Source organism: Sinohyriopsis cumingii, chromosome 9 (assembly GCF_028554795.1).
Source record: "Sinohyriopsis cumingii isolate HCF-2022 chromosome 9, ASM2855479v2, whole genome shotgun sequence".
Classification (NCBI taxonomy): domain Eukaryota; kingdom Metazoa; phylum Mollusca; class Bivalvia; order Unionida; family Unionidae; genus Sinohyriopsis; species Sinohyriopsis cumingii.
Window position 1 is genome coordinate 21,820,271 of NC_142969.1, and position 16,053 is coordinate 21,836,323.

Below are 16,053 nucleotides of genomic sequence, written 5' to 3' on the forward strand. Positions count from 1 at the left end.
GTCATAGGTTATCCCGCATTTTTTTTAGCAGCATGAATGTAAACAGAGTACCGTGCAATGGGTACGAGGTTTCATTGCCGGATCAGCATCAATGCTTCATTACTCAATGTGCTCTTTCACCGTAATACACACAGACAACTACACCATAACGCTCAAATTTCAAACAATTGAACAATTACCGTTACTAAAATAAATACCAAGAATGCATAAATATAACTCTTGTATGACTACCAAACTGAGAGAAAAAAAATGCTCAAAAGACTGACAGGTACTGCATTCGTGGGTACTGAACAGGAAATAATACTTGTGACCTGAGTCCCGATACCCATATTCTTTCACATTGTTATAGTGAGCGGTTGTAAAACCTGAAATTAGCACATTAAAGCAAGCCCCAACACGTTGAAGTTTGGACATTTACTAGTTTATTAATACATATTATTTATTCGTAAGATATATACAGGTTATGGATAGTTCTATATTGATTTTTTTCACATGTTTACAAAAGACATAAAATAATGTAGCAACATCTTGTCCGCTGAAATTTCTTATGATAAGGAGACCGCCTTTAAAATATTGTCTGTCAGACCGCTTGGTTATGATAACCATACCTCTCGAAAAAACCAAAGCAATGCTTGTGAAAATGTTATGCCACTGACAGCATCATGCATACGTGGCTCAAATACCGTGATAGCGGCTCACAATCAAAAGTTGCCGAAAAGGATAAAAACAGGGAAAACCACTAAGAGTTAATTATAATTTCGGTGGATTTTGCAGGTGTGTTGTATTTATCCAGTTCACATGTCGCTAAGTGCTAATGAAATTAGAGTATTTTTTTTAAATCGCAGAACTACCGAACGGAACAGAACAAAACAAGACTTAATGGAAAACTCCTACTCAGGCCATACATATAAGGCATATGAGTCAAATACAATAAAAGCTACATTATATAAGAAGTCATCGTGGTACAATGTAAACACGAGGGAAAGTGAAGGAAAAAAAACGCCAGGAGACAGACAAGAAAAGAGAGAAAGTGAATTATATAAATATTATAAGTCCATGAGTATCTAAGAAAAGTGATCAATGATATAAGTAAAACTTCTTTTGATATGTTTCACTTAATTTAATATTTAAAAGAGTTAGATTGTGAAATCAGCATTTGTAGCCCTCTAATCATAGTCTAATTTCTTCATAATTTTTGCTAGCCAGTATGCATCTATTTTTTACCTGTAATTTGTTCTTATTTTCATTACATGTTGATATTACAAAATATTCTGGGGAATATAAAACTAAAAGAAAAGTCAGTATAGCCTTATTGAAAAATGTACAGTCAAAGAGATAGTGGAATTCATCGCCCAAAATATTAATTTAACAATCGATATATTTTCTTTCTTCATATGGAATTTTATTTCTCTGACAAGTTTCACCAGGTACGATATGATTTGGCATCCTAAATTTGAAGACAACAGGTACAATATCAGGGAATTTTTAAAAATATTCTTTCAATTGGATACCTGTCTTAAAAATTTTAAAACTTTTGGATCATTTTAGTATAATTCGTTATGGTAACTAGTTTTTTTTAAAAAACGTTTCTATTAATTAACCATGTATCATATCATAATACCTTTTGAAGAATCGTCTTTATATGCATTATCATTTTCAAAGATTCCTTTATCCACGAAAGCCATTGTTGATTGCATAGTCCCCGGAAGTGATTGCCGGCGCTGAAGAGATTTTCTCTCAAGGGAGATAAATCAGTTACCGAATTGACCTATACTACACTCGTGACACCTGGTTATCAGGCTAAGGTAGATAATTCTCATAACTAGTCAATGTTTCTCGAAAGAAGCTTATTTAACAGGCGTACAGACGTTGCAGTTTGCATAAAAATGTCGCGTAATTAATTTGTGCAAGGATACGTTGAACACTTATTCTAGAGTAGGGAGATCTGAAGCATTAATAAAAAAATATATAGATAAACCAATTTTTAATAACATTGATGACGAGATTTCATGAGAAAAAAACACGGTAATCAATCAGGATTACTTTCTGGGCGAATATCCCCTGCATTCATGTTTCAATATTACAGCTGCATTCCGCTTTGATTGCTCGCACCACAGCGACTTTCCTTAAGGTTTTTTAAATGCTTAATTTCCAAGGAAGAGTGTGTGTGTTTGTGTTTGTGTGTGTGTATGGGTGTGCGTGTGCGTGTGCGTGTGTGTGTGTAGAGAGAGAGAGAGATGTCAACGTAGCTTTAAAACAAGTTCAGTCATATTGCTATGATGTCTGCAGTGTGGCAGTTTATAGTCATATCGCATTGGGACATCATGCCGCAGACATGTAGCATCATATCCGACCAAATCATATTATCTGACACCAGGCTCACCAGTCATAACACTAACCTCTTAATGATGAGCGCCAAACGAGGAATCTGCTAGTACCACTTTTATAAGTCTTTGGTGTGACTTGGCCGGGGTTCAAACCCGCGACCTTCCGCATCCGAGGGGAACGCTCTAACCACTTAGGCCACTGGAACGAAAGACCGTTATTAAACAGACTATCGTATTTAATCTTTGCTAACTATGGTAAAAATTTGCTTGTGACATGCTATCCGATTAAAACCAGATATCCACTGTTCCCGGTGAAGACCTGATAACGACCGCTTAAGGGTCATGTTCTGGTGACCTTTGAAATAGTCAATGGAAATGCAGTTTTCATATATCGGAAAGTGAATCAAATCGTACGGAACACATTGAGGCATTTCAGCCACCTAGCTTAGTCGTTCAAACGCAAGATATAAGACTTCATCTGATTGGCTGATAACATTAGCGATTATGATAATGGCATATGTTTATCCAAAACATGACCCTTAAGCGGACGCTGTCAGATCTACACCTAGGATAGTGGAGATCTGATTTCAATCACATTTATGTGACCTGATAACCAGCAGACAGTCTCCAAAATATGGAAGATCATTACTCAACCTACTGCTGCATTTACTGTCGCAAGCCACATGCGAAATACGACTACGTTATTTTTAAAAAGAGAGGAGATATTTTCTCTCGTGGCTTGCAACAGTGACTGCGTTTAAAACTTCTAGTTTGTTTTTCTTTACTCTTTTTTTCTTTCTTATTTTAAATTTTATTTTCATACACCAATTTCAGATTCTGAATCATGGAAACTGGAACAGGGCAGTCGCATTCCGAATTATATGCAGACTAATGACCAGGATAAATTTCAAGATTCCTGCAATCTCGACATCGACTGGCATAAAACAGAACTCGTTACAAGGATCGGTGCAACGGACAGACATAACGATGATTGGACATTTACAACTAAGGTCACGTGTCCTAAAATTCCTCGGATGAATGTTTCTATTCCAAGGAAAAAGATTACCCTCAGCTGCAAACGTGGACGACCTTTCATAGGGATATCAGAGACAATCCAGCCGCATGATATCTTTCAGATTTCACATGATGATCCGTGCTTGACTAATTTCATTAATAATTGTTGTAGTGATGGCAAGCCCGTACCCAATATAGTGCATTTCATTTGGTTTATGTATAAAGAATTCAGCTTTTTTCATTATTTGAGTTTTATGAGCGCTGTTCGATTTGTGCGCCCTTGCCTTATTCTTTTGCACGGGAATTACGTTCCACATGGTAGATATTGGCGAAGATTTACTCTCAGTTTTCCTTACGTCATTCTCGTACAAAGGTCACCGAAATTATACATTTTTGGAAACAAAATAATGTTCTTGGAACAGATCTCTGATGTCATGAGAATAGAAATTTTGAAGGGTAATGTTTTTCTAATTTCGTTTCATTTATTATTTTGTGCATGTTCATATTCCACCTTATGTAATATTTAAGATATAAAAAAATCTTTCGAATGAGTTTGCCTTTCCAGTCGATTTAATAATAAGTGCAAATATTATAAACTATCAGCCTCAAATTAATAGAGTATTAAAAGATGGTCGCTCAATCAGTTTTCTTTAAGGAACTGCGTGTTCTTCATTTAAGTAATCAAAACCAACACTTTCAAGACCGTAGTTAAATACGAGAAAATTGTATAAATAAAAAGCCACCTTCAAACGTTATTATAGTATGTAAGTACAGCAGGCATCTGCCTTCTGAGACAAGGCAAATAACTTATGTTCGTAATAGGCTCACAAAAACTCATAGGGGCCCAGGATGACCGAGTGGTCTAAGCTCTCGCCTTTGCTGCCATCTCATCTCCTTCTTCAAGTCTCGATTTCAGCCAGCTTGGATATATGAGAACGCTTGTAGGTTGTTAGCAGTTTCCCATGGGTCGGTGGATCGTCCCCTCCACTAAATGTACTGGACACCATTTATAGACTACCATGTACTGAAAAATGGCGTTAACCCCTAACAACCAATTAACTGATATAGAAACCTATTAAAATGAATGTCGTTGAGGAAATGTATATACCTGTCAAATCTTAATTGGTAAAGGAAAATATTGTATGGATGTATTTACATACATACATGCATACATACATGCATCCATATATATATATATATATATATATATATATATATATATATATATATATATATATATATATATATATATATATATATATATATATATATATATATATATATATATACATACATACATGCATGCATGCATGCATGCATGCATCCATCCATCCATACATACATACATACATACATATATGCATATATACATACATACAAGCAGACAGACATGCATACATACATACTTACATGCATGCATACATACATACATACATACACACATACATCATACATACATACATATATGCATCATAAATACATACATACTTACATATATGCATATATACATACATGCAGACATACATACATACATACATACATACATACATATTTCTGAAGCATATTAGCTTTACTTACTTATGTTAACTTCTTTATTTACAATCCTTTCACATCTTTTGCTTGCAGATTGAAAATAGTGCGTACATTTTGTTTGACCAACATCAAAATATTTTTTTACTTTTTTGACACCGAACTAGGTTTATTCTTTGACGTATATGTTTCCAAAAATGATTTTCAAGGCAAGTGATTATATTCATCTTACATACAATTGCTGCGGCAAAAATCATTGATCACAAGGAATAATGATGACAGAATCAAATAGTTTGGATAAATGTATGCTTTTCTGATTGGTCTATAAAATATACAAAAAAAATTTTTGTAAAAAAGCAACAACCGACAGACAGACCTGAGAGAGAGAGAGAGAGAGAGAGAGAGAGAGAGAGAGAGAGAGAGAGAACAATAAACGAATATATATCGAGATATACAAATCTTTGACACAATGAATAAATTTATTTGTTTTCAGATTACGGTGGTATCTACCTGGATTATGACCAAGTTGTACTGAGACCACTGGAGCCTCTCAGAGTATACGATTATGTCCAAGGACTCGAGTTCCCAAATCAATTGGGAAGTCAACTCATTATGGCTAAAAAGAACGCCACCTTTCTTCAGCTGTGGTACGAAAGCTACAAGTATTACTCAGAGGACCCCCTTTATAACGCCCAGGAAGTTCCGGCTACGCTAGCAAAAAAGCATCCCGAACTTATTCACATAGAAGGGTATAATTTCACACGACCTAACTGGAAAAGCATAGAACTGATATTTAACCACAACTACAATTGGTCGACTAATTATGCCATGCATTCCTATGCAAGAATGTTAATGACCATGTATCCAGACAGAGATTTTAATTTAACAAGTATAAGATATCTGAATACAACAATTGGGTCAATTAGTAGGCACGTGCTTTTGGGGAGCAAGGAACTTTGTGAAGGTTAAGTCCCATTTCTGTATTGAATACAGTGAATTTTCAATCCAATGAAGTTTCCATCCTTCTGAATTATATCAATACAGGAGGTTGATGGAAAGAAATGTTCTCTCGAAGTAAGTGTAAGTTGAATTAAGTTTAACTGAAGTGTTTAAAAGCGATGGTACTAGTGCAGACGTTTGAATAGTACCTATTGATTAGAGGTAGATACATATGAAATTGGATGATTGTGTCACTTATACCTACGTACCCCAAAACAGAACAAATAAAGGCAGATTTATACAGAAGCTATCCTGGCTTTCTTTGGATATTAAGTGCTATTCTCACCGATTTATAAGCCAGATACAACGGTACCCGTTCATAACAAATTACTGAAAACCAGTGAAATAAACAATTGTATTAAATAAGTTTCGTTGATAATGATCATGCATACATTTTAATATGAGTTGCATATTACAAAATTCCACGATAATTTTTATTTAATAGAAACGTACGATTTTAATGAGACATATTCATCAAATAGATATGCAAGCTTAATCAATTAGGAAAAACAAGGACCGGCTTAGGTTCTCCAGCTATCATATACGAAAAATAATACGGCAGAGAGGAAATAAATTAGGATAGAGGTCGGAAAATTTCGGGATCATGTGAGGATGGAGGAACAGAGAAGACCCCTTTTTATATTTTTGACTCGAGCGCACGTTGAGATGAATACATGCAATCAATTACACGACAAAAATGGACCAAAATGACAGGTACAAAAATAGGAGAGAAATAAAGTTAAGCGAAGGTTTTAAATTAAAAATAATTAAAAGGAACTCTGCAACAATTGGTATCACCTGCATGGAATAATGAAAGAGTGTGAAGAAAAAAAAAGACGCAGTGTCCGTGAAATTGTTTAGAAAAATAAGGGATAAAGTTTAAACAAAATGCAAAGGATCAATATTCAATTTTTGACAAATTCTTTCTTTAAAATACTATTGGGATATATTTCTTACATTTGGCTGATCTGAAAGAAACATGCATATGTTAAATAAAATTAGTTTGGTAATTTTCTTCTTTAAGGCAACTATCGGTTCAAAATGCTTTTATGTTGGTTCATTGACAACGCCCTGAATAACTAAGTCCATAACAAAGTGTCGTGAAATTACCTTTATTTTCAAAGTGTAATATTGTACATTTTATGATAATATGCGTTAAATGTTTGTTACATTGGTAAAAAGAATGCCCAAAGCTGCAGGCATTAAATAATCTTGTTGTTAATGACGAACACACTTCTGTAACAATCCATGGGTTTTACTTGACCGAGCGGTGTCAAACCCTGGCGCGATTCCGCTAGAAGTCATAAATTTCCCCTTAATTCAAAAGACCTCTATACAACTACTGTTGTAAACTAGAAGGTCCATTCTATAATAATTTTACTCCAGTTAATACAAGACCACAGATCTAACAACTTCCAAATTGTCCTTCAACCGTATATCTGCATGGTTTCTTTTCGTTAACTTTCCGTAACGTACCGTCAGCATTACACGCCGTAAAACTATACAGCTCCCTCTAATATAGGGAACTATTGTTTCCACGCCACCTTAGGCCAGTCAAATCATGGTTTTAAGCCACCTTTCGCATGTAAAATTTGTCACCATGGCAACATAAACGGTACCTCTCGACGACGGAACAGACCCTTCTTGTTTATTCCATTGTGTAATTTTACCAGTAACCAATCTTAAATACTGCATCTGGAGTCACTCAACTAAATTTTAATAGTGTTATGTATATTTGATTTAATTTAATTGTTTGTAAGTTTTAAAATCTTTTTTTAAAAAAATTTCATTACATGTCAAATTAATGTAATTTTGTTTACTATGAATTTTATATTTTCCAGAAATTAGTTTTACCTGACTGTTTAGTTGAAAACACCTAAAAATAGAACTTTGACTCTTTTTGCTGACCTAGTTCCTAGCCTTGATTGAGAATCAAGTAAGCAACTTCATTTTTTTATTTATTTTTTTGGTGGGATACATAGAGTGAGATCGAGGCTGTACTGGCATATGTGACCTTAGACATGTAAATAGCTTCTAAACTGTTCTGGAAGACGATCACGTGACCCTCACCCAGGCATCTGTTTTGCACAGTATTCAGGTTTTATACCGCTGTCTATAGAGAATTTAGTTACTTGCGCTTTTACACTGGAAAGTGTTTGTTTGTCACCAGTTTGGAGTTACATTTTAATTTTTATTCAGATTATTTGGATTCTAGAAGATTAATTTTTTTTCCTGGAAAAATTTGAATGTTCATACAGAATCCTTGGACAACGACATTTCTTTCAATTATATTCAGAAGTCAGACACCGGAATAGTATTGTCTGTGGATCAACAAAGAACTGTAGACACAACAGCACAATACTGTCTATAGCATACGTCATCACCTTCCATTTTTGGATTTTCGTCGGGACTCGAACTCAAATCTCATTAGGACTAATGCAATTTAATTCGTGGATTATTCTTGGATTATTTTTGGATTTGATTCTTAAAACCATAAGTTATTTTTATTCATTTTTACATTTTATGTCCAGGAAAATAAATTATTTGTTATATTTTACAAAGCTTGTTGTTTTCACTTTATCTTTGTTACTGTTTATTTGAGCCTAAACACGTAACATAAGAAATAGGGAATTTGGAGCGACAAGGACACTCATGCGGCTCTGACCTGAATTCACTAAAAGCAAATGATGACATCATGGAAACTCACTAACCGTTCACTTCATGACGTTTTCTCCTAGTAATTAGCTAATTATTTCGGGCTAAGGAATATATTCCCAGCACCGACTTCCCAAAATCGAACAAGTAATCACAATAATCTAAGAATTCCATAAAAAGAAAGGCTATAAGCAAATACGCATACTCCAAATTTATTACACTTCTTAACATTAAAGTATACTTCTCTAAATCGTATTCAGTTGTGTTTTTTTAAATTGTCTTCTGATACGTTTTCTTTCAAATCCTTTGAACTTTAGATAACGTAGCGAGTAAGCAGGTGCTCAAATATTATACAGTGGGACATCTAAAGAATATACAGAATTAAAGGCAATAAGATTGCCCCGCCCCAAAAGACACAGAAAACAAAGATAGGGTAACCAGTGGTAAAGTCCTTAAAATACAAAGTCATTTTGTTTTACTATATAAACCAGATTCTTTGAAAATATCTAAGCCCTCAGCTATAACATCATCAAGGCACACTATCTGCCTGCATTAGTGGCCCATTACGACATACGGTAGAACGTATCTGGCCTAATCTACATTCAGCGCCCATTATTGTACAAAGTGCTTACACTCAATTATAAGTTTTATGTAGACATAAATTATAACACCGCCTCAAACAGAAAGTTTTATGTAAACGTAAAATATCGCACAATCTGATCGCTGTCCAATGAGAAGTACTATGTAAACATATATTTTCTTCTCTAAGTGGTGGTAGGGTGTAACGCCAGGATTTAGCGAAGTGATGTTCCCACTGGTGGACCCAAGCCATAGTAAAATTGGCAGCCTGTTGTATGTCAGCATCCAAACCAGACGTCATTTATATTTTTATAATATTGGTTCCAAACCGTTTCTGCCATTGTGGCACCTTTTTTCTGATGACCTTGATCTTGTACCAAATTAGATCGTGTTATGAAGAAAATGCAGTCTGTAATACGACATGTGTAAAGACTGCTACATCCGAGTCTTTTATATATAGCCTTCGTTGCTATTATATAACATTGTACCCGTTACATACCTGAAACGACCATTATGCAACGTAATTATAACGGGGTGGGGAGGGAGATGGGCCAAGAACTGTTTTGAAGATAATATTTTCCATCTATTTATAGTTTTCACTATTAAAGCGGATGAAAGAAAGCGAGCTATAGAAGCAGAAAGAATATTTATTATCCAGCGGCCTTATGTCCTTAAGCCCCATGTAATTCCAACAATCATGTCTCTTTCTCTTTTTGTTAAGATTTTATTTTTTCTATTTCTGAAATAAATGCTTTATAATTTGGCATGATTTTAAGATAAATATTCTTTCTAAAAATATGATATTTACCCATTCGATTTTGTGATTTTTCCGCATTTAAGTAATTTTACACTGAAAACCTACTCAGATGTCCAATGCCTCCTACGCGTTATGTAAATGTTAGGACAGGACATGATATGTCACACTTTTTAATGGAAAATCTAATATGCACATAATGAAATGTATTCAGATATTTACAATTTTCATACATACATAGTAGTTTACCCGCAGCTTTGTAAAACAGTACCGCGATTTATAATGAATCTGAAGAGAAAAAAAATATATATATAAAGTGTTTAGATTTGTTTGTGTGGAAAGATAGCACAAAGAAAAAGCTTATATATTTGTAGTGAACTGAGAAACAATAAGAACACAACGAATAAACTAATCTATATCTATATAAACCATTTTAACAATCATATGTATAATTAGGCTTCCTGCTCAAAATATGTGTCTCTTATGAGTAGATGTCGACGATGGCAACAAAAAATATTACTATGTACCGAATATCGCGTATTAATAAAATTAACTCAATCCGCGTATTAATTAAAGTACCGCATATCGCGTATTAATAAAAGTACCGCATACGGCATATTAATACAAGCATTGCATACCGCGTATTAATAAAAGTACCGCATACCGCGTTTTAATAATAGTACCGCACACCGCGTATTAATAAAAGTAGCGCATACCGCGTATTAATAAAAGTACCGCATACCGCGTATTAATAAAAGCACCGCATACCGCGTTTTAATAATAGTACCGCACACCGAGTATTAATAAAAAAAAGTACCGCATACCGCGTATTAATAAAAGTACCGCATACCTTGTATCAATAAAAGTACCGTACACCACGTATTAATAAAAGTACCGCATTCCGCGTATTAATAAAAGTACCGCATACCGCGTATTGATAATAGTACCGCATACCACCGTATGCCAATTAAATTTAGGGATAATTATAATCCACGTTCCTTACGAATGTCATGTATAATTTTCAAGGTATGTATAACAGTTATAATTGGAACGGAAACTTTTGGCCAATGGCGATATTTTCGCATCAGTTTTCAAACTTTCAACAGCAAGCTACAATAAAACCTTGTATGATATTATAAATTGTTCTTAACAAAAGATCAGTATGATATTATAAATTGTTCTTAACAAAAGATCAGTTAATGTTCTTTTTTTATAAGTTCGTTAATAATATTGCCATTTTCATATGTATTGTAAAGAATATTTCTTTTAAAACTGTTTCAAAATTATTTCTTTCCTTTGGTTTTCGTAGGTCATTTCCTTACGGCATTTCTGTTGGCTGTACTCCATTCTGTAGCTCTCCTGAATGTATTCGTTTTACAATCCGTTATTTTCGAATTATCTCCACTGAATCGTCACTAGCTTGCACGCTATTAGTAACTTCCGGTGCGTTTGGAATGAGAAACATATTTTAATTCTTTTATGCCAGTCACTTAATGCATAAATCACAGGCTGAATATTGAATAAGGTTTATTTGTAATAAAATGGTATACAGTTAAAAGCTTCAGACTAAAAAAAACCACAGAAATTCAAAGGATCTTCTATGTGACGAACCCCCAAAACAAGAATAAAAAAACAACAAAATACAGTTTTAAAAAAGAGACTTACCCGCTCCCAAACTTTGGCCTGAAAAACACTTTTCATTACCAGAAGAATATGTATTCTTTCTTATGTCACTTATTTAGGCTCGAATAGGCAGTAATACAAGAAAGAGTGAAAACAACAAGCTTTGAAAAATACAGTAATTTATTTCCCTGGAAAAAGTCTGTAAAAATGGAGAGAAAAAAACGTTTTTTTAGAATCAAATCAAAAAATAATTTAAAAAAGAATCCGACAATAAAATTTTAGTAGTCCTAATAACAAACTGTTCTACTGATTTCACTTTCGAATCCCAACGAAGAATCCAAGATGGAAGACGATGACGTATGCTACAATATGTAGTGTTGAAATCTATAATTCCTTGTAGAAATAAGAATTATCACTCCGGTTTCTGATAGCTGAATAATTTTTTTTATAAAATACTGTCCTTGTTCCACAATATTACATGAGCACACGTATTTTCCAGAAAAATAACAGAATCCTTTTGAGTCCTAGTAATTTGAAATAATTCCAAACCAAGTAATTTGAAACAACTCCAGACAGCACAACATACAACGAACACTTTAACGTCCCCACTTCTACTGAGATTAATTCTCCAAAACATGGGTTATATCGGCTTTCTAAAACGTAAACAAGGGTCACGTGATCATCTTCTGGAAGTTTATAGAAGCAAGAACTTGTTACAGATCACGTTTACCCAGTGTGACCCTGACGAAAGCCATTCCTTTTCACTCTAAGAAATAAAAAAATAGTAAAAAATTGTTTCTATCTTAAAACAAAGTCCCATCATGACCTTGGAAACAATCAATCATTTTAAAATAAAAAAAGAATTTGTTTACGAAAGTTGCTACAAATTCTGAAACAAGGTCAGGATTTAGATCAACATCTGGTGTTTATAACTAACTGTCAAGGTAAAACTATTTTCTAAAAAGGTATCATCTCTATTGAATACATTTACATTACAATATCATGTGGAAAAAAGCTGACAAAAATTAAATTGAAATAAATATATATTAAATCAGATATAATTAAATCAAAATCTTCCACTCGCGCGCCCCCGTGTGTGGGGGTGGGGTTGGTAAGAGGGTGGTTTACTTCACGTGACTATTCTTAGTACAGAGCCTATTTTTACATATACTTTTTTATAATAAAAAATATAAATATAAACAGGTCTTAGTATGATAAATTTAGGACAAAAAATATAAATATAAACAGGTCTTAGTATGACAAATTTAGGACCAAAAAGATTGCTTTATTTAAAATCGGCAAATTTAAAACTGAAGTTGTCTGCAGGCTACGGACTAGCAATATCGTTTGACTACCAAATGTAGCGAAGATAAACATTGGGAACTATTAATAGACCGCTTTCGTTACCGAAATCATTACTGTTATTATAGCTTAATCTAACGATACAGTCTCTCCTTCACATTTACAACTATTTGTGAAACTTTACGTTTTTAAATAATCAGAATTCTCAAGCGCATTGTTGTGTAGTATTCCAATTAATTTTTTTTATTAGTTTGCTATGACCATCCTTGTTTTAGGGAATACATATTTGTAAAAAAAATTATTATTAATTGCGATGACTTGTTTGTGTTTACGTTGATGTCACAAGAATCGGTGGATAACTCAACTCAGCGCATAGCATTTTGACAGATTACATTATTGTGAAATAGGCCCATTTTTTTAAATGCTAAAAAAATCTGATGCTTCCTTTATTCCTTGAAATGTCAGTATTATGCCAGTCTCCTGTATATTTTTTCACTCTGTCTCTCTTAATTATCTTCTATATATCCTTGTTCACTCTTGTTTTATTTCTCGAATCCAATCTTGTTAAATACATACTTAATTATATACATCTCGTCCTATCTATTTAATTTCAAGAATTAAAAAAATTCTTCGACATAAAGTTGCAAATATTCCTATAAAATTCGTTTACACTCATCAATATTTCTGCCAATGGTAGAAGAAAAAAAAAACTTTTGTCCAGGGGAGAAAACTCTGTAGCAAAAGCCCTGTACATTGTTCACTGGATTTTGTTTGGACAAAATTATCATGCTGCTTTACAGTTATAGGTCATGCCCGGCATGTGAATGTGAAATTTCAATATTAATCCTGTAATGATTCAAGATTGAATCTACCACTAAAGTGGTTTTCTGTTATCTTCTATATCATGCAAACCAGTCTACCTGCATAGATTATGAAGACTTAAAGAGCATGAGAAATCTCCCCACTGTGTTCGTCAGATCTTGAGACTTTACGGCAGACTTTGCCTGTCATTCCAAATAAAGATTGTATTTTTGAAAATAATATATAGCCTGGTTGCGCTAGTATTGTATAGTAGTGTATACATATTGAACATTTTGTATTCGTTTAACAGTAAGTGAACATTGAACTTACGTCAATAAATAGTGCGTCCAAGCCACTATTGTAATTGCAATTACAAATGTTGATAAAAATATTTTTAAAATGGACTAGAATGCCCAAAACATATACCACTTCTATTTATGCGCATTCATATCATCAGTACATGGCTTGCATTAGTACACTCATATACATTTTTTTTTATCTTGGTTATTTCCTCCTTGAAAGGTGTATATAGTAGTTAGGAAGTATATAGTCGTATACATTTAAAACCATTGTACCGCAGGGCAAACTGTTGGAAAGAGCTATGAATGAAAGTTTGAGAGTATGACCGTTGTAAATGGCCCTGTTGTATATTCAGTGATTTGTTTTTGCCACATCATATTTTTATGGTTGTTTGGTAGTTTGCATGTTCTCTCTTGCCATGAGTTACATTGCTGACATCGCAACTGCCGACTCATGCTGATAACTTACACCTCTTGTGAACTAAATAAGTGATATTCAGTTAAATCCGGTTCGGTGCGGTTTTTCTACGTTAAGGACTGTGGATGAAGGTATGTCTTCCTCGAAATTTGTGTTTATAAAGACCATTTTTATGATATGCAATTTCGATAAGAAAAATTTACGTTTAGCTTTTCCGAAAATTTATATTCTTCCAATAGGAATAACGACGAATGGTGGCGGATTTTTTTTTTTAACGTTAATATCGATTCAGCTGAAGTCAACTATATCCTGTACCGATGTAATCAATCTAAAAATCTAACTACTTTAAATACACCATAATAATAAGACGTATCGATATTTCATGGTCACAGTCTCGAATGCCTGAGTCAATTGGCTCGTTGGTATCCAGTTTGCAAGGGATCATTTATCAGTGCTTCTTTATTGTTCAAAGTTTTCGGTCAATTATCGTTCGGAGTTAGGATTTAGTAAAGTGATGACTTTATACTCGTAATCCGTTTCTCTCTTATTAAAGCATACGTCTCTTTTTAAAATTTTTTTATATATTTTTTCTAAAGGTGTAAGAGAAGCTGGACAATGAGCAGTCGGAAGTTGCGAGTATTCCGAATCAGGCAATTCTTCCCTGTGTGGTTCTTATTTCTCTTTGCGATTTCTTCTACAGTTTTAATCCTTTTGCTATTGGATAAGAAATTTAGTATAAATATTGGTAAGTTTCATTCTTTTGCTATTGGAGAACACATTTAATGTCAATATTGGTAAGTTTCATCTTTTTCGTATTGGATAACACATTTAATGTCAATATTGGTAAGTTTCATTCTTTTCCTATTGGATAACACAGTATCAATATTGGTAAGTTTCATCCTTTTGCTATTGGATAATACATTTAATGTCAATATTGGTAAGTTTCATCCTTTTGCTATTGGATAACACATTTAATGTCAATATTGGTAAGTTGCAACTTCCATGACGTATCGATTCATTTATTTTTATTCAGGAAAGAATCTTTGCCGTATCACAGAGCTTCAAAAATAATATTAGAAGTTGCTTATGACGTTTCTGCAATTTAAGGAATTTTTGTTAAGTGAAGCATTTTAAATTTTGGCGAATTATTTTAGCGATCGCAGATGCAGAGAGTTCTAACAACTAAGGTAACATATTTTGATGGTAATTATTTCGACATCTCATTCTTAAAGTGCCAAATCGCAAAATATTCTACATTGCTAAAAGTACTCGTTATGCGAAAGGTTTTGAAACACAGAGTGAACTAATATTGCCATAAAAAATTCCTCTGGTTGGTTAAGCTGTAAAATTATATATATATATATATATATATATATATATATATATATATATATATATATATATATATATATATATATATATATATATATATATATATATATATATATCTTTATCTTTAGCAAAAATGATCCGAATTAAATGTGGTAAATAATATACATTTATACATTCATATCAAGTGAGGCCACAAACAAATATTTTTTGATAAAATTCATCTCACAATCACACGATTTTTTTTCGCATTTTAAGGGACCGCGCTCATTGTTGCTACTGAAAATTGCAAGCGTCTCAGATATTCAGCTTTGCCCATGCTCTTCTTTTTGTAATTTCTAACTGCAACATTGCTTTAATGCATAGCATGCTTATAGTTTTTGGATGATCATGCAATAAAAAGTTTGCACTAGATGTCATAGT

The 16,053-nt window shown here is 33.4% G+C and overlaps 1 protein-coding gene across 1 annotated transcript; it reads left to right on the forward strand.

Moving 5' to 3' along the window:
* The first annotated feature begins 3,129 nt into the window (after positions 1–3,129).
* LOC149791373 (uncharacterized) lies at positions 3,130–6,080 on the forward strand. The gene is made up of 2 exons (XM_089969187.1): positions 3,130–3,797; positions 5,365–6,080. Exons 1-2 carry the CDS (start codon positions 3,209–3,211, stop codon positions 5,838–5,840), a joined length of 1,065 nt encoding a protein of 354 aa, XP_089825313.1. The 5' UTR covers positions 3,130–3,208; the 3' UTR covers positions 5,841–6,080.
* Positions 6,081–16,053: the final 9,973 nt, after the last annotated feature.

Excerpts from the sequence above, each read along its gene's own strand:
- LOC149791373 (XM_089969187.1), top strand. The coding sequence starts at position 3,209 with ATGCAGACTAATGACCAGGATAAATTTCAAGATTCCTGCAATCTCGAC. Across the intron at positions 3,798-5,364 it reads GAGAATAGAAATTTTGAAGG|ATTACGGTGGTATCTACCTG; the intron begins GTAATGTTTTTC and ends ATTTGTTTTCAG.